We start from the raw sequence: 21,726 nt of genomic DNA, 5'->3' as shown, positions 1-21,726 counted from the left end.
TTATATTACAATCAGCAAAGCAGATGTTCTAATCTTTGTCACATTGTAATGCGGGAAATACAACATTCAATTTGCATACAACAATGTAACAACATTTTTTTTTGAATGGCTAGATACATCCTGATAGGAATGTAAAGGGCCCAAATTTTGGTCCTTTTTTCCCTATTACCTCATTTCACTGCCACTATTCATGAACCCATCTGATCCCAAACCAGTTCTGAAGGTCTTCCCTCCACAGTCCCATTGTCTCCCAAACTGGTAAAGCTGTCTTTCACCTCCTTCCCAAAATTAAATTTGATGGAACGGCCTGGAAATGGAGAAATTCTAACAGAGCCATTGTCATGCAGAATATCAGATGATATGTAGGTGGGTCACCTTTCTCCTGAATCTAACAATTGTAATATGAAGATTCTGCAGCTTTTGCATCATTGGGTGGGGGGGGGCAGGGGGGGTTGTCCTTGTCAACAGGAAAAGACAGAGTGGTGTCCTAGAAATTAAAATGGTGGGTACTCAATTACACAAAAATTCATGTCCCCTTTTTCTATGTATGGAATGGAGCATATCTAGTAATAATGAAACTAATACATCTGTTTACTTTTGTGTTAATATTAACTCCTCCTCCTACCAGAACAAACCGTTGATCCTTTCTCGAGCACAGTATACGCTCTGCTACACCTTCAGCTAAAGTTAAACCTGGCATATGTATTAATTTGCTGTGAATGAAAAAGCTGTAATTTTTCAATGATTTTCCTGACTGAATCGGCCTTCTGCAGTTGACTAGCATTCTATAAAATAGTCAACTTGTTCAGTCAATTCACACAAGGAACAGACCATAGGAATTGGATCTAGACATCCCCAGGCATCATCCCTGAAGAAGGTGGCAGAGTTTATCATCAAAACGTTGGTTGTAATTGATAGCTGTATCTGGCTGCAAGCCTGAGAAGAGTTTATTTGACCATAGAAATTGTTTGGCAATTGCTGTAATGAGAATATTTTGTCAACAAGCTTTCAAGTAATTCTGAATATTTTACACTCATGTAAATTACCTAATAAATTTAATTGTTTTATTACAGTTCCAATAATACTGGCAATAAATAAATGTGACAAACCAGAGGCAGATCATGAAAGTGTAAAGAAGGAATTGTTAGCCTATGATGTAGTTTGTGAGGACTATGGTGGTGATGTTCAGTCGATAAATGTATCTGCTCTTAAGGTAACTTTTTAATGGCATCTTTCCGCTTCTCTGGTTGAAATCCCCATCTGCTTAATAAATGTCTTCCTGGCTCTTTTTGAAGCAAATGTTACTTCATCTCATAATTAAATTAGGCCATAATTAGTGAAATATTCTAAAGTTACGGAACAAATAACATTTACTTGGTAGTTATTTAATTATTGTTATGTATGTCCTGAAACAATCTTTTTCCATGGTCACAAGATTACATACATTCAATTCTAGAAAAAGAAAGTTTACATGTGTGAAACAAAGTATGAGTGGCAGGAAAATGCACAGAGATTAAAATTTAAATGATCTTGGAAGCGTAAGTTCAACATGAACATTATATGCATCTGTATGTTCTTTATGTTCATAATGATTATCGCAGTTAGAGAATGGCGGGGTTGGGTTTGGTCATTGTCATAAATGTGCTTGCTTGCCCTCATGCTCACCTCTGACTCCCTTTAAAAGGTATAATAGAAACATTTGGTTTTCTGGAATTCTCTATGGTTTGGAACTGTAATAAGACTGATGTTTGTTAATGTTCTGAATTCTTTTAGGGAGACAATTTGATGGCTTTAGCTGAAGCTACTGTTGCTCTATCTGAAGTGCTGGAGTTGAAAGCAGATCGTACAGGACCTGTTGAGGGTATCATTATTGAATGTCGGAATGATAAAGGAAAAGGGTAAGTAAGTTGTTACTATTACATTATTGGAATTCATATATGGAATGTATTTTCAAAGAAGATTCAGAACTTCCAACTAAATTCTAGTGTCTAAGTTCTAAATACATATGTTGTAATAAATCTTAGTACAGGAAAAATAGCTTTGTACATCACTGCTATCAAATCACAATTCCTATTTAAATTATTTCCTGAAATACATTGCATACATCAAACAAACCAGTGCTTCTCTATTAATTTACTAAAGTTAACTAGTGATATTTAGGAGATGTATGTGAGTTAGTTTCCAAGAAGATAGCTTGCCTATACTAAGGATTACATGCTGAAATTGGAGAGAAAATTATTTTAAGTTTCTTTGAAAGCAGAGTCAGGAACCAAGGCATGAGGAAATCTGCAGATGCTGGAAATTCAAGCAACACACACAAAACGCTGGTGGAACACAGCAGGTCAGGCAGCATCTATTGGAAGAAGTACAGTCAACGTTTCGGGCCGAGGCTATACCTCTTCATATAGATGCTGCCTGGCCTGCTGCATTCCTCCAGCATTTTGTGTGTATTGTCAGGAGGCCAGGAATGGATTGCTATTTAATTCAAAGCTGGTTTTCTTAGCAAAGCTTAATGTGTGTGCTTGTTAAGTATTTGAATATTTAAGCATCCACAAGGGACTTGCCATAGTAGTCAGGTTCTCGTCCATCATTCATCCAGATTAGAAATAGGAATTAGTTACAATAATTGTCGATCAGAAAACAGAAATCAAATTAGGACTGCTCAGATTGAATGGTTGCATTGAAAGGTACAAGTACAACTGCTTTAGGAGATCTTTTAGCAATGGTGTAAGTTAGAGCTAAATAGTGCATTTCATAAGTAAGAATGCTGGTTCTGTCTAAAATGTTGAAAAATCACACTCACTAAACTGTTGTTGATAAGCATTGACTTAGAGAATATAAAAAATAAATCAGCCCTCTTATTTTCATGGGGTAATTGATAAAGGTACATACAGATTTGAGAGAAGAGTGGATAGCAGATAATTCTTCCTCATTGTATAGAAATCTAATATTCATAGACATAAGTGCAAGATAAAGGCAAATTGGAATCTGTAATGTATTGCTTGCATGGGTGTGGGCACAAGTACTCTTGCAACATTCAAGAAACATCTACATGAATACTTGAATTGTCAAGGTTTGGAAGACTATGTTCAAATGTTGGTAAATGGGATTAGTACTGTTTCTAAGCTGCTGACTCTATGACTCTAAATACTCCATGAGACATAGGAGCAGAATTAGGCCATTCAGTCCATCAAGTCTGCTCTGCCATTCTATCCTGACCAATCCTGAATCCCACTCAACCCCATACACCTACCTTCTTGACAAATCTAATGCCCTGACCGATCAGGGAACTATCAATTTCTGCCTTAAATATATGTATGGATTTGGCCTCCACTGCAGTCTGTCGCAGAGCATTCCACAGATTCACTACTCTGGCTAAAAAAATTCTCCCTACTTCTGTTCTAAAAGGTCACCCCTTAATTTTGAGCGTGTGCCCTCTGGTTCTGGATACCCCCATCATAAGAAACATCCCCTCCACATCCACCCTATCTAGTCCTTTCAACATTTGGTAGGTTTCAATGAGATGCCCCCTCCCCCTCCAATTCTTCTAAATTCCAGTGATTACAGACCCAAAGCTGCCAAACACTCATTTGTTAATCCCTTCATTCACAAAATCATCCTCGTGACCCTCCTCTGGACTCTGTCCAATGACAATGCATCCTTTCTGAGAAATGGGGAATAAAACTGTTGACAATACTCTAAAGTGTGGCTTGACTAATGTCTTATAAAACCTCTGCATTATCTCCTTGCATTTATATTCTACTCCCCTTGAAATAAATACCAACAATGCATTTGCTTTCTTTACCACAGACACAACCTGTAAATTAACCTTCTGGGAATCTTGCACGAGGACTAAAACCCTCTACACCTCTGATGTTTGAAACTTCTCCCCATTTAGATAATAGTCCACACTATTATTCTTTTTACCAAAATGCATTATCGTACATTTCCTAACACTGTATTCCATCTGCCACTTTTTTGCCCATTCCTCCCATTGCTTCCTCAGCACTTCCTACCCCTCCACCTATCTTCATATCATCCGCAAACTGCCAGAAAGCCATCAAATCCATTATCCAAATCATTGACAAACAATGTGAAAAGTAGCAGTCCTAATACTGACACCTGAGGAACACCACTAGTCACTGGCAGCTAACTGAAAAAGGTTCCCTTTATTCCCACTCACTGCCTCCTGGCTGTCAGTCATTCCTCTATCAACGCCAGTAACTTTCCTGTAATATCATGGGATTTTATCTTGTTTAGCAGCCTCATGTGTGGCACCTTATCAAATGCCTTCTGGAAATCCAAGTAAATGACATCCACTGCCTCTCATTTGTCCACCCTGCTTGTTACTTCCTCGAAGAACTCTTAACAGATTAGACAAGATTTTCCTTTACAGAAACCATGCTGACTTTGACCTATTTTATCATTAGTGTCCAAGTACCTGAAACTTTGTCCTTAATAATAGATTCCAACACTTTCCCAACCTCTGTGGTTGGGCTAACTGGCCTGTAATTTCCTCTTTTTTGTCTTCCTCCCTTAAAGAGTGGAGTGACATTTGCAATTTTCCAGTCATCTGGGACCATGCCAGAATCAAGTGATTCTTGAAAGATCATGACCAATGCATCTGTTATCTCTTCAGCAACCTCTCTCAGAACTCTGGTCCAGGTGACTTATCCACCTTAAAATCTTACAGCAATGACACTCACTTCTGCTTTGTGACACTCAAGGACCTCTGGAACACTGCTAGTGTTTTCCACAGTGAAGACTAAAGTGTCCATTAAGTTCATCTGCCGTTTCTTTGTTCCTCCATTACTACCACATCAGTATCATTTTCCAGTTCAATATCAGCTCTCACTGCCCTTTCATTATTTATATAACTGAAAAAACTTATGGCATCCTGTTTTATATTATTGGCTAGTTTCCCCTCCTATTTAAACTTTTCCCTTCTTGTAGCTTTTTTAGTTGCCTTTTGTTGGATTTTAAAAGCTTCCCAATCATCCAACTTCCCACTCACTTTAGCTACCTTATATGCCCTTTCCTTGGCTTTTCCCCATGTCAGCCACAGTTGCCTAGCCTTGCCATTTGAGAACTACTACTTCTGTGAGACTTATCTATCCTGCACCTTGTGAACTGTTTCCAGAAACTTCAGCCATCACTGTTCTGCCGTCATCCCCTCCAGTATCCCCCTCCAATCCATCTGGGCTGGCTCCTCTCTCATGCCTCTGTAATTCCCTTTATTCCATTGCGATACTGATACAGGTGAATTATGCTTCTCCCTCTCAAACTGCAGTATGAATTCAATCATATTATGATCACCGCCTCAAGGGTTCCTTTACATTGAGTTCCCTAATAAGATCTGGGTTATTACACAACTTCCAATCTAAGACAGCCTTTCCCCGAGTAGGCTCAAGCACAAGCTGTCCTAAAAAGCCATCTTGTAGGCATTCAACAAATTCCCTCTCTTGTGATTCGACACCAACCTGATTTTCCCAATCCTCTTGCATATTGAAGTCCTCCAGTACAATTGTATCATTAGAATTAGCAAAAATGAATTGCAATGCCATTTCATTAGTGACTAACAGGTCATAGCAATGGTTACATTTTGAGGTTAGACTACCACTTGGATTATCCTTTGCTCATCAATAGGGTCAATGGACACCAATTATTGCAGTGGAGGATTTGAGTAAGTTCTTGAATAAATAATCACTCATTTGTTGCCTTTGAGTCAACAAATCATTGTGTTGTGAACAATCTGCATTATACTTGAGGGAATACTGCATTGTTGAAAGTTTTCTTTTTAATTTATGGTGTTAAAGCATTACCCAGTTAATTAACTCACTGGGATAAATACAGATGATTTCTTGCTGGTTCCACAGCTGATATTTATTCCTCATTCAGTGGAGCTACAAACATATATTTGGCTGTTACCATTATTATTCATGAACTGTTGCAGAATGGAAATTAACTTCCATGGTTCCTGGAATGTAACAGTAGAAAATTCCTGGAAATTAAAATCTTGTGTTGTCTTAGTTATTGAGCATGAATTAAACTGGACTAAATACTACTTTATTTGATAGACCAGTTACCACAGCTATTATCCAGCGTGGAACATTGATGAAAGGTTGTGTCCTGGTGGCAGGAAAGAGCTGGGCTAAAGTTCGATTAATGTTTGATGAAAATAACAAACCAATGAATTCTGCTGGACCAAGTACTCCAGTTGAAATAGTAGGTTGGAAAGAACTTCCATCTGCAGGAGATGAAATACTTGAAGTGGAATCAGAGGTAAGGAATCTAGTGTCTTTTCTCAGTTATGGTTATCATTATATACCTCGTTGTTCTCAAATTAATAGCTACAATGAAAACTTGCATCTTTCATAGCACCTTTGGTTCAAAGTAAATAGTGCATTAATCATGTGAACAAATGTTGACATAAATGAGAAGGTCAAAATGAGAGAACACAGAGCCTGCAATTAATCTAATCATTGTGGTCACCTTCATGGTAGTAAACTTTAACTTGCCTTATAAGTGAGTTCAGTAAAGATTCACTAGACTGGTTACAGGAATGAGTGGTTTACCAAATGAGGAGAGAATGTGTTTACTGGTACTAAACACTAGATGCTGGAAATCCAGAGTAACATACACAATATGCTGGAGGAATCCAGCAGATCAGGCAGCATCTATGGAGAGGAATAAATAGTCAATATTTTGGACCTTCATCAGGACTCATGATGAAGGGACTTGGCCCAAAATGTCAACTCTTTATTCTTCTGAGATCCTCCAGCATTTTGTGTATGTTTACTGGGAACTTATTCTTTGAAGGTTAGAAGAATGAGAGGAGTTCTCATCAAAAATTACAAAAATCTTTGACAGACTAGATGCAAGGAGGTATCTCAGACCAGGTTTGTAGCTTGAGAATAAGGGATAGACGATTTAGGACTGTGATGAGGAGACGTTTATTCATACAGTGGAATTCTCCAATATGGATGACTGAGTTATTATATTAATTCAAAACAAATTGTCAAATGTATGTCTGATGAAGTCAGTGGATTTGAAGGCAGTACTAATTGAGGTAGAAGATCAGGAAGAGCAAGCTTGAAGGGCCTTGTGGCCAATTTTGACTCTTATTTCTTTTGTTCCTATTAACACATATTAGTATTGAAGTTTTAGCATAAAAATTATTGAAAAACAATTTGAGTAAGAGAGAGACTAGGTTCTTCTAATATGTTGACCTTCATGATAACATGATTCATCAGAGAGTTCTATATGTCTTTTGAACTGTGTTCTGATGACAACTTGATGAATTTGATCTTTTCTAATTGTTTTGCTTGGCTGCACAGCAAAGAGCCAGAGAGGTTTTGGAATGGAGGAACTATGTCGAAGCACAGGAAAAATTCAAACAAGACCTTGAGGTGATTGAAGCAAAACAAATGGAACACCTGGAGGCATACAAGAAAGATCGAGAGAGCTTTAGTAGCCTGAATTGGAGACAGAGAAAATCTGCAATGTACAAGGCCAATAAACGTCTAATGGTAACAAGGCCGAAAGAGAAGAGTGAATTGGACAAATTTACACTTCCAATAATAGTAAAAGGTAAATGCAGTATAGCTGGTGGGCTTCACTCACTTGCAATCCTGCACTGCAGCTCTAGTGTATTGTTAACAATTTTGACCCAGTAATTAAGCTAGTTACCATTCTGTACATTTTCCGCAAATGTCCAGTGATAACCAAATTTCTTAAGTGTTTGTATAATCCCGAGTAGTGAATATTGCTGAGCTGTTCAGGTGCTGATGTTTTTTTTAAACTAACATCCTCATTTATATTGCCAGAGAGAATGTCCAACTTTTTTGCTTCTTATCCAAATTTATTTAATGTAGCTGTTTCATAAACTCAGTGGAACTTGACGAATGCTCACTGCAATTGTGTGTAGGTTTTTCTGATCAGCATAACTCATTTTCTTCTAACTGAGCCAGTGACAGGCAGCGGCAGTTCAAAAAGGGTGGCTCATTGGTACTCTTTCAGTTATGGATAGATAGAAATTGCTGCTTTGAAAGCACAAGCAAAATGTCTAGCAATAATGTGGTCCAGTGGTACAATACAGTTTTATTGGATTCTTGATTAGTCTAATTTCTGCATGTTGTTACATTTCCCAGTAGACTTTTCTACTGGACTTCATGACTGTTTCAAATTATTAACTCATCTGGCTTTCTAATAGTGGATTGTTTGTGCTTTTGTTGTGAAAATGATTTTATTATAAATGCCAATTTTGTAATTAGACACACAGTTAAAATCTTTAAAAATTACTTTCCTTCCTGAAGGTGATGTTGATGGCTCTGTGGAAGCTATTCTAAACATCTTAGATGCTTATGATGCTGATGAACAGTGTAAACTGCAAGTGATTCATTTTGGTGTTGGAGATGTTAGTGAAAATGATGTAGTCTCAGCTGAGACTTTTTCAGGTAAGATTTTAGTTTTGGTCTTAAATAAATAAATGTACTGCATTTAAAATTTATGTCTGTAAAATGTCAAGAGTATTAGGGTTTATGTTTTACTCAGCTAATAAATCATTAAATTTAATAAATTTGTTAATCTATTCAAAGGCACTTGATGCCGGTTTAAGATTTTTACATGGTTCCTTCCTCATGCTTCACTGTTGGGGAGAAGGAACAAAGATAAAACAGTTGAGGCAAGGATTATGGATTTGAGTCTGGTGCAGTTGTGGCTAAAGGCCATTCAGGATATGCTTGTAGGGTGCCAGGGTCATGCATCAGGCCTGGACGGTTTGCATATTGGTAGATGTGGGGTCATAAACTTGGCAAGGGCACCTCTGAATAAGAGCTGGTAAGTGATTAAGTTAAAGGTTCTCTGTGCTAAGCTGGAACCTGCTCAGGGAGTTCTCCTTTAAGTAGTGTTGTTGTAGTGATAACTTTAGTCATCAGGTGGCTCAGGAAACATGTAATTGAAGTGAAATGCACAGTTGAATTCCCAGAATAGTCAATTTTTACATAGAAATGATAATCACATTCTTTATTGGGAAAACGTTACAAATACATTAGTGCTTATAAAAAGTAAACCAAAAATATAAATGAAAAATAACACAACTATGGAACACTCTGCAGTACACTAAATTGGAAAGAGTGCGGGTGAATTTCTGCTGCTTCTGTAAAGGCTGTTTGGTGCTCTGGTTGGCGAGAAGGAAAGAAGTGAAAGTGAAGCATTTTCTGCAACTGCGAGGAAAGTGCCTTAGGAATAGGGGTCCAATGACAAACAAGAGAAAATGGGCAGATACTGGAATCCAAGCAACACATGCAAAATGCCGGAGGAACTCAGTAGGCCAGGCAGCGTCAATGGAAAGGAGTATAGTCCCTTCAAGATCTCGACCCAAAACGGTGACTATATTCTTTTCCATAGATGCTGCCTGGCCTGGTGAATTCCTCCAATGTTAGAGTGGTTGATGAGAAGAGTGGACCAGGAAGTCATGAAGAGAATACTCCCTGCAAAGTGATGAAAAAGGAGGCAAGGGGAAGCTATGTGGAGTTGTGGAAATTATAGCGAATGATCTCTTGAATGCAAAGGAAGGTGGAAGGTGAGGACCAGGGGAACTCTTTCCTTGTTCTGTCCTGGAGGAGAGCAGGGGTGGGGGAGGTGAATGAGATGCAGTCAAGAGCTTTAATAAAAATAGTGGTGTGGAAGCCACAGTTCAAGAAGATTGTATAATTAACCATGAACAGTGTGTGGATTTTGGCATGTAAATTAATGGCATTCTTTTATTGAATTTATAGGTTTGGTATATGGCTTTAATGTAAAGGCCAACAAAGTGGTACAACAGATGGCTAACAAGAAAGGAGTAAAAATCAAATTGTATAAGATTATCTATCAGCTCATTGATGACCTTAAGGATGAACTGAGTGCCAAATTACCCCCAGTACTTGAAGAAAACGTAATAGGTATGCTTTGGGTTTTATATAATTTAACATTGAATACAATTTTCTAAAAGGATCTAGTGCTTTGCTAGCATATGTGACGAATAAACTCTTTTTTGGCTTCCAGTCGGGTACAGGTATCGATACCTGTACTCAGCTGGAAGCCCAAGGAAAGTTTATTCAACAATCTTCTAAACTTATCTGTTTTGTTCTTGGATACATTTCTGATCTGGTTCTACCAAAACTGTTTTGCTTTCAGGAGAGGCATCGGTGTTAGCAATTTTTCATGTTACAGTAGGAAAAAAGGAGGTTCCAGTAGCAGGTTGTAGAGTTCACAAGGGTCAATTGCACAAAAAGATGAAATTTAAGCTAATACGTGATGGCCATATTTTGTGGAAAGGTATGTTTTGTTCTTGTGCAAGCCTGTTTATTGTGTGTGTGTGTTTTTTTTATATACCATTGCATACAAAACCACTAAAATGAATTTCCAAGAGCAGTTTGTGTCAAATATTTAAATAGACTTATGCAATATATCCATTTGTCAGATAATTTGTCCACAGTATGTCTTTTGCCCTTTTATAATAGTGCTTTGCAAATTATTTCTTATGCTAGGAGGCAAATTGCTTATCTGCCATGGGGATGAAGGAAGGTTATTGCTGTTGTGGTGGGGCACCCATTGGAATAGCCAAAAAGAAGCCAACAAATTAGGGGAAAATGTATATTATTAAATGTTTATGTAGGGAGAGTGTTTGTAACTAATAAAGTCAGTAAAATAATTATTTGTCCTTTCCCTGTTCAGGTTCCCTCACTTCTCTCAGACATCTGAAGGATGATGTTTCTGTTGTGAAGACTGGCATGGAATGTGGCCTCAGCTTGGATAATGATATTGATATAAAGCTTGGTGATGAAATTATTTGTTATGAAGAAAAGGAGGTTCCTCAAAATATCTCTTGGGATCCAGGATTTTAATCCTCATTATTGCCAGGAACCTGTTATTTTGAATAAAATTAAATGGCACTACCATTGTAAATTATGTAAAGTAAAATGGATTAAACAGATAAGAGATGTTTTTTATTTGAAATTTTCTTTAGAATGCAAACTGCTAAAAAATCTGTTCACATCTTTTATTACTTCTCATAGAAGTATTATTAAACTTTAAGGAATTAATTTATTGTTTTAGTGAAGCAGTACAGATTTTTGAACAAACCCCAAAAAGGTCTATGAATATAAAATAACAAAATCAGTCTATGGCTCAGATTTCAAATCACAATTTAAAATACTTTAAGTAATGCACTTGTTTTAATTTTATTTTGATTAATTATTGTAAATATGGCAAAAGCAGATTGTGCAATATGCTAATATATCTGATACTGTATATGGTGTAATTTTTTATTAGAGCTGTGTTCTTAACCGTGGGTTGCCAACAGCTGCAATTTTTAATGTTATGAATTTGGCTCATGATAATTCAGTTTTTGAAGATAAAGATCTTCAACACGAGAGCTAAGCTGCATCTTGGTCTCCATTTGTTTTGTATACGGATATCTATTGTCAGCGTTTTGACCATTGGAATCACAAAGATTTGCACTAAGAAAAGGCATTGATTGGAATGGCAACAGAAAGAGAGTTATAATTGAAGGTTTTTGTCGATCCCTGAACTTGAAAGTGTAAGTAAGGGGTGGGGGGGGGGGGGGTGAATAGATTCAAATCAAGCCTCCTGTTAATTAAAAAAAATTGTAACTTTAAAATAGATTTCAGTACAGTATCTAAAATGAGTATATGAAAATAATATTAAATAGTTCTTGGGAAATCATTACTGCACAAAATGTTTTGGGCCAGACCTGATGAAGAGTCTTTGCCCAAAACGTTGAGTATTTACTTTTCTCCATAGATGCTGTCTGGCCTGCTGAGGTACTCCAGCATCTTGTGTATATTGCTTGGATTTCCACATCTGCTGATTTTCTCTTGTGATTGCACAAAATATTTATCTATTGACATTTTGATCCTAAATTTTGGATTTTCAGTATTTCTAGCATTTGTATTTCAGAATTCAGCATTCATACCACGTTCTTAATTTTTTTTCTCTTTGAGGGTCATGAACCTATGGAACACTCTTCCTCAAAGGGCAGAGAAATCAGTCTTTGAATGTTTTTTTTAAAACAAAGTTAGGTTCTTGATAAGCAAGGGAATGAAAGATTACCGGGTTAGATGAGAAAATAGGATTAAGGTTACAGATTTGCTGTACTATTTAAGAGATGCAAACTCTGGGGGCCAAGAGGTCTACTGCAACAATTTGTATATACTTCTGTGACAGAAGTAAACATTCTGTTTACAGCCCCATGAAATTTTTGAACCCTAGTACCTGGTTCAAAAATAAATCGTGCAAATAACTTAAGTTACAAAGCCAGTATCACTGCAGCCGATTCAGGAGCCCATTAGTTGCAGGGTACAATTCCGTGTGGAGATGAGTAAATCTTGCAGAGCAGTGAGCTAAACCTGCCCATCCCAACACCGAGTTTACATCATCCAAACTTCAGGTCGTTCCTTGCTCTTGGACATGGATCCTGCCACCTCGATAAGCACTTGGGCCCCTCCGCCTCAATTTGGCCCATACCTGACCTTTCCAATTCAGCCCAGTGCTTAAATCAATCAAACCTCGGGTTGTTCCTTGCTCTTGGTCTCAGTCCTTGCCACTTACATCTGTTTCTGTGCCATTTACCAGCTCACTATAGTGGCCAGAGTTAAGTGTATTAAAAGGTTAGCAATTGGATGTCAATTTTCTTGGAACGCCAACAAAATGGGGCTATGAATCCTTGGGACAGTGTCAAGTTCTTTGAAAGATAAATTTCCTAAAACATTTTATCAAAGATGTATGTAAGCACTGGGGAGGCTGACAAAATGCAGGACCCCCTTACCTTGTTGCAGAAGCCATTATTTGCTCTATCTCATTTCTTCTTCCCTTAAGTTCAGAAACAGCTCCAAGTCTAGATCTGGAAATAGTATTGGTGGGCTATATTCTACAGTTCCAGTAGATGCAGGTCTGTAATTTGCATATTTCTAATATACAATTAGTGCAATAACTAAAAACCCCATGACTGACGGATCTCTAAAAAGCATTCATGTAGAACAGAGGCATATCCTTTCCATACTAACTGATTAGTTCGGCATGTTGTATCTGAAATTGAGAGATCAATACATAAAATGCTAGAGGATGGCAGAGAACAATTAATTCCTGCTTCCAGATTTGCTTTCTTGAGAAAATAACCACCTGTTTCTTTACACTAAAAAAATGTTAAAGCTTGTTTGACATCTTGAAATAAATCTTAGGATTGTATATGGTGAGTTTAATAAATTTACTTTGAACTTTCTCCTCAGATTAGTTATTAAAACAGTTGATTGAGCAGGCTGGATATAAATTTTACTTTAAATACACAAGAGCCATTAAACATGAAATTGTTAAAGCCCAGATGTGTCAGCAGTGATGTAATTTACCATTTAGTTGGCCTGGCAGTAGAAATGGTGCCAATGCCATTAAATGCCATTTCTAAAATTGTCTTTATGGGAAATGGTGAGCTCAACATCATCACTGAAAGCAACACTACTAATGTGTGGATAACAGGCCAAGCATCCAAAAGTTGCTGAGTGGTGTGATTATAAACAGCAAGGGATATCTGAACCAGCACCAGCATTGGTGAGTAAAGCAGATAGAATTAAACAATCAGGGACATGTTTTGAATGAATAGCAGTTCTGTGATTTCAGTTTTGACTCACAGAAAAGTACAGCACGTAAACAGTCCCTTTGGCCCATCAAGTTCATGCTGAAACCATTTAAACTTCTTGCGACCAGGACCATAGCTCCCCGTACTTCTACCATCTATTTACCTATCCAAACTTCACTTAATGTTGAAATTGAGCTCACATGTACCACTTGTTAGCAGCCTGAGTGAATAAGTTTCCCCTCAAACTTTTCATCTTTCACCTTTAACCCATGATCTCCGGTTGTAGTTCCACTCAACCACTGTGGAAAAAGCTTGCTTGCACTTATCCCATCTATACTCTGCATAATTTTGACAATCTCTATCAAATTTGTTTTCTATGTTTCAAGGAATAAAGCCCTAACCAATTCAATATTTACATATAGAGTACCTACAAAAAATACTACCCCCCACCCCCGGGAAGTTTTCAAATTTTACACATTGAATCACAATGGTTTTAATTTGGCTTTCTTTGACACTGATCAACTGAAAGACTCGAGTCAAAATGAAAACAGATCTCTACAAAGTGATTACCAATATAAAACACAAAATTGATTGCATCAGTATTTGCCCCTTCTAAGTATTTAGTAGATGCAATTATATCCTTGAGTCTGTGTGGGTAAGTCTCTATCAGCTTTGCACATCTGGACTCTGAAAATTTTCCCTTCTTCTGTATAAAACTCTTCAAACTGTCAGATTGCATGGGGATTGTGAGCGAACCGCCCTTCTCAAGTCCTGCCACAAATTTTCAGTTGGATTGAGGTCTGGACTCTGCCTTGGTCACTCCAGGACATCAACTTTCTTGCTTTTAAGCCAACCCTGTGTAGCTTTGGCTTTATGCTTGGGGTCATTGTCTTGCTGGAAGCCAAATCCACTCCCAACACATAAACAAGCTGGGTGAACTCAGCAGGTCAGGCAGCATCCATTGAAATGAGCAGTCAACGTTTCTGGCCGAGACCCTTCGTCAGGACTGAAGGAGGGGGCAGGGGCACCATAAAGGTGGGGTGAGGGTGGAAAACCAATCAGAGGAAAGATCAAGGGGTGGGGGAGGGGATAGGCAGGAGAGGTGAAGAAGGAATGTAAGGGGACAGCACTACGGGCAGTAGAAGGCGGCAGAATCATGAGGCAGTGGTCATGATGAGGCCAAACTCAGGTTGGAGGAGCAACACATCATTTACTGTCTGAGTAGCCTCCAGCCTCTTGGCATGAACATCAAATTCTCCAACTTCCGGTTATTCCCCACCCCCCATCCCACTTTCACTGTTTCCTCTTCTAGCTATCACCTCTCTCATGATTCTGCTACTACCCATAGTGCTTTCTCCTTACATTCCTTCTTCACCTCTCCTGCCTATCCCCTTCCCTTGATCTTTCCTGATTGGTTTTCCACCCCCCACCTTCTTTATGGGGCCCCTGCCCCCTCCTCCTTCAGTCCTGACAAAGGGTCTCAGCCCGAAACATTGTGCTCATTTCAACGACCTGCTGAGTTCATCCAGCTTGTTTGTACGTGTTGATTTGACCATAGCATCAGCAGTGTACTTTTGTGTTTAAATCCACTCCCAAATCAGTTCTATTGAACACAAAGCACACTGCAGATACCGGGGTCAAACCAACACATACAAGCTGGAGGAACTCAGCAGGTCGGGCAGCGAACATTGACTGCTCATTTCCATGGATGCTGCCCAACCTGCTCCATTTCCTCCAGCTTGTACGTGTCAGTTCTATTGAAGAATGCATCAGGTTTTCCTCGTATTTTGCTGCATTTTACCCCCCACCTTCACAAGCCTTACAGAGCTTGCTGAAGTGAAGCATCCTCACAGAATGCAGCAGCCAACCTCATGCTTCACAGTAGGGATGGTTTTTTTTTGATGCTGCAGTGTCTGCCTCATGCCAAACATAGCATACAGTCCAATGGCCAAAAAGCTCAATTTTGGTTTCATCAGACCACAGAACCTTCTTCTAGCTGTCTCCCACACGCCTTCTGGCAAACTAGCCATTATTTCATGAGTTTTCTGCAAATAAAGCTGCAACTGCTGAAGCACCCAGGCAACACTGATTCACTCTAGTAACCCACCAATGTTCACAGAATCTTTGTCCAATTAGATAAGAAAATTTCCCTTGATTTGCCTCTAAGAATATTAAATACATCCATGAACAGCAGCAAATATTGTAAATAATCAAATTTTCATCATAAAACTTTAAAATGGATTCTTTCAAATAACACACATAAAATGCTGGAGTAACTCAGCAGGCCAGGTTGCATCTAGAGAAAGCAGTCAACGTTTCCGGCCAAGACCTTTCATAACCGAAGGCCCAATGCACCAACTGTACTCTATTCCATAGATGCCACCTGGCCTGCTGAGATCCTCTAGCATTTTGTGTGTTGCTTATTCCAGCACCTGCAGATTCTCTCGTTTGGGCTCTTAAATGTCTGCTTTGTTGAAAACATTACTCAACCATTGAACTGTAATGCACTTAAAACCACTTAAACATTTAAGATCAATATAAATAGCATTTAGTTCCTAAATTGAGCAATTAAAATCCTACACTATTTAAATCCATTCACTTAGTTGATCGAAAGCTAGTTAAAGGCCCATGCTGATCAACTAACTACAGTCGGCCCTCCGCGAGAGTAAGGAGTTTAAGGCTAGTTATGTAAAAACGCTACAGACTCAAGAACTTGAGATCACGTAAGAATCAGTATCGGCTGATGCCGAGGTATCAGCATTCCCAGAACAGCGATGATGGTTGCATCTGTACTGAACATGTAGAGACTTTTTTCTTGTCATTATTCCCTAAATACAGTATAACTATTTACATTGTATTAGGTATTATAAGTAATCTAGAGGTGAATTGAATTACATGGGAGGATGTGCATAGGGTATATGCAAATACTACACCATTTTATATAAGGGACTTGAGCATCTGCATTTTTTGGTATCCAAGGGAGTCCGGTAACCAATCCCCTAGGGATAAGGAGGGCCAACTGTATAATAATGCAGCATATCATTAACAGTTAAAGAATCTTTGGTTTTTAAGGTAAATACCCTAAAAAGCATGGTCATTTGGGGAACATTTTATTCTTTGTCACTACTCATGGAATTTCTTTATAACTAACCATCCAGAATGCCAGACCCAAATAATTTTCTATCATTGTTTATTAAAGTGAATACAATTATGCATCTTCAGCCTTGTTGAAGCAGTATGTTAAACAGCACTTTCCACAATATTGCCTGTTGAAGTGGCTGGCCATGAACACACCAGCACCACATTCCTCTGAAGGACATTCACGGCGTAGACGGTAGATTTTCCCATATTCATCAACCTAAAAGTTGAAAACAAACTTAATTTCAAAACAAATAGGAAATGGGGAAAACAATGTAACATGTATAAAGCCTGCAAGCACGTTTATCAACAATAGGTCATGCCAATAAAGGTTATAGGATGTTAAGTAAATACAGCGGAAAACTAATCAAGAAAATAGCCATGATTCCCTTTGTTTACTTGAGAAGTTTCTAACCAGCATCAGTTGTATACGTTTGGGTGGCTGTTAAGACACCACACTGTGCTTAGAACGAACAGGGTTTTAAAATATCAGTTATGTGTACTTGTGCTATCCATTTAGGTTCAGTGATTTTTGATCATTTTCCTTTCTGACTTTAAGAAAAAAATCCAGATCCTTGTCAAGATGCCATTGAAAAACGGATTAGCTGAAAATTTTACCCTAGGTGTCTGATCAAGATACCATGAATTCCATGATCAATAACTACTACAAACTAATACACTACTTTAGAATGCAGTAAGAATATCAGTAGTATTCTAATTTTGTACTGAATTTCATTTAAATTTGTTACTCAGTAGTTTGGATTTTGTTTATACTTCAACTATTTCCATGAAATTGCCATCAGGAAGGTGGTACAGAGCCTCAGGACTAACCACCAGTTTCAGTAAGTTATTACCTCTCCATGTGCTCTTGAACCAATCACTGAATGGCTCCTACAACCTATAGACTCACTTACAAAGACTCTATCTCATGTTCTCTATATTATTTCCTTTCTTTTGGTACTTGCAGTTTGCTGTCTTTTGCACATGTTCTTTATTTTGTCCTGTTGCAGTCTTTCATTGACTCTATTATGGATCTTGCATTTACAAGAAAATGAATCTCAGGGCTGTATATAGTGACATATACTTTGATAATAAATTTACTAACTTTGAAACTTCAGTGAATTGGGCAGAGGTACTGGCCCCAATGTGTCCCAAATTACCAGAATCCACTGTAGTTCTATTTTTGAAACCAACTATATAAGAGGTATGCAGTGATGAATTTTCAGAATCCAATAAATCAAAAGCTTAGGGTGTAATCCTTTGCTGGAGGTAGGCAAGTGCCAAGTCTTATGTCAACAAGAAGTCGAGTAGGTGGGGGGAGAAAACAGCAATTCTGAAGGATCAAAGAGACATAAATCTATATTTTTTCCTTTTGGAGAGCAAATCAACATCCACAGCATTACCAGCATCCTATACATTTTATTGCAACTGTACTATGCCATTTAAAGATGACAATCTACTCTTTCTGAAAAAGTAATTACATGCTTTAAACAGTGAATCCTTAATGGTATAGTATTACCTTGTAATATTTAAGGACAGCAAGTTTGACCTTCTTCCTCTTATGCTGGTTCTTCTTTGGGGTGGTGTATGACTTCTTCTTCCTCTTCTTTGCGCCACCACGCAGTCTCAACACAAGGTGTAGAGTTGATTCCTGTTGAACAGCAATTATTTTGGAAATAAATTTTCATTTGTACTGTTACACAAGGCATCCTGCAGGAATTACATGCAATAAACTATCTGCAAGTCACAACGTGTAACCAAGCTTTGAAAATGTAAATATACCTTCTGGATATTATAATCAGAAAGAGTACGGCCATCCTCCAATTGTTTCCCAGCAAAGATCAGTCGCTGTTGATCAGGAGGAATACCTGCATTAAAAAAAATTCCATTGTATTCAAATTTTAGGTTAAAGAAACTAATTGATGATATCCAAGTCATCCATGATGATGCAATATTTTCACTTATGAATACAGCCTAGCAATCTATTCACAGTTAAGAGATCTTTGAAAGTAATTACTCGAAGTGCAAACAAAGTCACACCAAATTCTTTTCATCATAGCCCTATCTAGAAGTAAATGAAACTATGTCTCTTTTATAGGTGTATAAACGACACACTAGATGTGCAACTTTTTAAATTTCTCCAAATCCCTTAAATAATTTGGTTTAAAAGAAATGAAGAATGTTCCTCCATAGATAAAATGAAAGGTTGTTGCTTTAATCCTTTGGCCCTTCCTTGCAAGATCAACCATTTAAATTCTTACAATTGTGTGGAGAATGTTGCAACCAAAATAGTTCAAAAATATTAGAAATACTAGTTTAATTTACCTATCCAACTATTAAGACTACTCATTCATCTGATACGTGGGATAAATTTGTTGAAATGTGTGACTATACATCAAATTAAATGGAGGGCAAACACGAGGAAATCTGCAGATGCTAGAAATTCAAACAACACAAACAAAATGCTGGTGGAACACAGCAGGTCAAGCAGCATCTATAAGGAGAAGCACTGTCGACATCTCAGGCCGAGACCCTTTGTCCTGACATCGACAGTGCTTCCCCTTATAGATGCTGCCTGACCTGCTGTGTTCCACCAGCATTTTGTGTGTGTTGTTTAAATGGAGGGCAAGAATTCTTAGACAGAATGCAGTATTATCCTGAGAACATAAAATAGACATTCACCCCATATTTGATTCAACGAGATCATGACAGTATGCAGCCACAGGACATGCAACTTATCTTTTCAACTCTTTCCTTCCCAAAAATCCAGACAAAAAATATATTTTCCGGGTAAAGCAATGCTTCATTTGCATTTCTTACAACCTGAGATCCAGAATATGGTCTCTACATTGGAAAATTAATATGCTACTTCATTTCTGGACTTCAATATAAAACCTTTTGAACTTTGCTCATCAATACACTTAAGAGCAGTCACCTGAAAATGAATGGGGTGTACTGCATCCCATCACAAAGTACTGAACTACAGCTCTAGAAACTAACAGCCTGACTTCCTCATAGAAATGAAAATTAAATTCACAATTAAGATTGCATTATACCTTCCTTGTCCTGAATCTTAGCCTTAACATTTTCAATTGTATCCGAGGATTCAACCTGTAACAAAAAGTTTTGTTTAGTATATTCATTGTGCATTTCTCTAATATTTTCATAGAGCATGACATTACCATTTCAAAAATGCAACTGTTTAACTTTGAAAGTTATTACTTATAATAGATTAAAATATGGAAAACATTACTAATAGAGTCAAAGCACATTTGATTATTTCATCACAGCACAATGAAATAAAACTTCTATGGTGGGACAGATGCTTAACCTTGCTGACACATGGAGGGATTTTGGGGTCCAAGACCCTAACTCTCCAAAAGTGGCTGTAGAGGTTTGTAGGGCACTTGCCTTTATTAGTCAAGGCATTGAAGTTACACTGCAGCTTATAACTATAATTCTGGTTAAGCTACACCTGTGGAGCATTGCATAAAATTCTGGCTGCACCATTACCGCAATGACAGGTTTCCCCGGATGTTTCCAGGATTAGAGCACATATGCTATAGAGAGGTCAAACAGGTTTTCTGTGAAAACAGCAAATGCTGGTGGGAGATAATGAGAGCTACAGATAGTCAGTATCCTCAAGGGTTGAAGAGACTAATACTAGGCAACAAGCATTTATGTTGAGTGGAGGCAAGTTATTTCTTTAAAAGAGTGATGAATAACTGATACGTACTGTTAGGGATGGTAGTGGAGGCAAATAATTAGAGGCTCAGGCAGGCACGATTGTACAGAGAATGGCAAGATATGGAAGGATTAGTTTAGTTAGCCATTTCATTACTGACTTCATTAGTCCAACACAACAGAGCAGGCCTAACATACTCAAAATGCTGGAGGAACTCAGGTCAGGTAGCAGCTATGCACAGGAATAAACAGTCGACATTTTAGCCGAGATCCTTAATCAGGATGTGATTTATTTCCACGCTGTACTGTTACGTGTAAAATATAATCTACAATCTGAAATTTCTCAATCAACTGATTTTTAATTAAATAATGAAGCACCTGTTTAGGGGTTCATATACGCTGTTGGGACTAAAACCAATTAATTAATGGTCTGTTCCATCTTCCTCAAATTAACTTAATAAGCGATGACAGTCCAAAGGGCGACTAAATAAAAGACTTTCCACACCCGATGGACGGAAGCATCTTCCAACCGAGGCCTTTGGATTCATTTTAACTAGGGAACATGTTAAATTTCTCTTCCCAGAGACAGCCTGTACTTTTCTAGATAGTTTATCGTCAACTTCCTTTTTTAAATTTTAGTTAGTTCTAAAGCAATTGTTTAGAAATATTTCTATTTTAATTTTCACCCACCAGGCGGGGAGTCGGCCTCCCAGCGCCGGTCGGTCCCCACCACGCTCGCTTACCTCGAGGGTTATCGTTTTCCCCGTTAGGGTTTTTACAAAAATCTGCATTTTGAAAGTCAATCCACCTACAACAAACGAAAGAAAATAGCTTTAAAATTCCGGTTAAGCAGTTAATGGTATCAAACGTACAGCATAACGACCAGCTCGTACTCACCAGCACCTTCCCTCAGCGGCCGTACAACGAAAAAGGACCTTCTCTCCGTGCAACGGGGTTTCCCAAACAGGCTGCAGGGCGTAGGCGACTAACACACTCCTGTCTCCGTAAGCTTAATCTTTAAACATATGACAATTAATAAAATATTAAAACAATTTCAAAATGAGTGTAAAAATTATCAACAAATAGTAATCGCTTTATTTCTGGCAAATTATCGCAATTGCATTGTTGCATTGTGGAAATGTATAACTGTGGCAACAAAGTATAATCTACACTTATTTAGTTTTAGCGTGACTTGCATAATATTAGGTTGTTAAAGTAAAAAATTGATTAATTTCTTTTAAAAGTTAGTTTATGAAAGATGCATTTCC

At 37.9% G+C, this 21,726-nt stretch overlaps 2 protein-coding genes across 4 annotated transcripts in view; one reads left to right on the top strand and one right to left on the bottom strand.

Annotated features, from left to right (window-relative positions):
* mtif2 (mitochondrial translational initiation factor 2) overlaps window positions 1-13,285 on the top strand; it is a 30,696-nt gene extending 17,411 nt beyond the window's left edge. For all 3 annotated transcript variants that reach the window (XM_059985947.1, XM_059985949.1, XM_059985948.1), the window contains exons 7-14: window positions 1,074-1,213; window positions 1,774-1,898; window positions 6,078-6,282; window positions 7,338-7,590; window positions 8,316-8,456; window positions 9,780-9,944; window positions 10,180-10,320; window positions 10,720-13,285. In XM_059985947.1, the coding sequence (XP_059841930.1) occupies window positions 1,074-1,213; window positions 1,774-1,898; window positions 6,078-6,282; window positions 7,338-7,590; window positions 8,316-8,456; window positions 9,780-9,944; window positions 10,180-10,320; window positions 10,720-10,889 (1,340 nt within the window). In that variant the 3' untranslated portion in view covers window positions 10,890-13,285. The remainder of the gene's footprint in view (window positions 1-1,073; window positions 1,214-1,773; window positions 1,899-6,077; window positions 6,283-7,337; window positions 7,591-8,315; window positions 8,457-9,779; window positions 9,945-10,179; window positions 10,321-10,719) is intronic.
* A 3,524-nt stretch (window positions 13,286-16,809) lies between these two features.
* Window positions 16,810-21,442, bottom strand: rps27a (ribosomal protein S27a). Its single transcript, XM_059985967.1, has 6 exons — window positions 21,356-21,442; window positions 21,202-21,266; window positions 19,831-19,885; window positions 18,557-18,642; window positions 18,294-18,425; window positions 16,810-16,994 (listed from the first exon to the last, which is right to left on the bottom strand). The coding sequence occupies exons 2-6, from the start codon at window positions 21,247-21,249 to the stop codon at window positions 16,845-16,847; spliced, it is 471 nt and encodes a 156-aa protein (XP_059841950.1). The 5' UTR covers window positions 21,250-21,266; window positions 21,356-21,442; the 3' UTR covers window positions 16,810-16,844.
* Between the last annotated feature and the right edge of the window lie 284 nt (window positions 21,443-21,726).

This window comes from Hypanus sabinus, chromosome 12, assembly GCF_030144855.1.
Source record: "Hypanus sabinus isolate sHypSab1 chromosome 12, sHypSab1.hap1, whole genome shotgun sequence".
Taxonomy (NCBI): domain Eukaryota; kingdom Metazoa; phylum Chordata; class Chondrichthyes; order Myliobatiformes; family Dasyatidae; genus Hypanus; species Hypanus sabinus.
The sequence above is the reverse complement of the archived record's forward strand: the minus strand, read 5'-3'. Positions and strand labels throughout refer to the sequence as shown.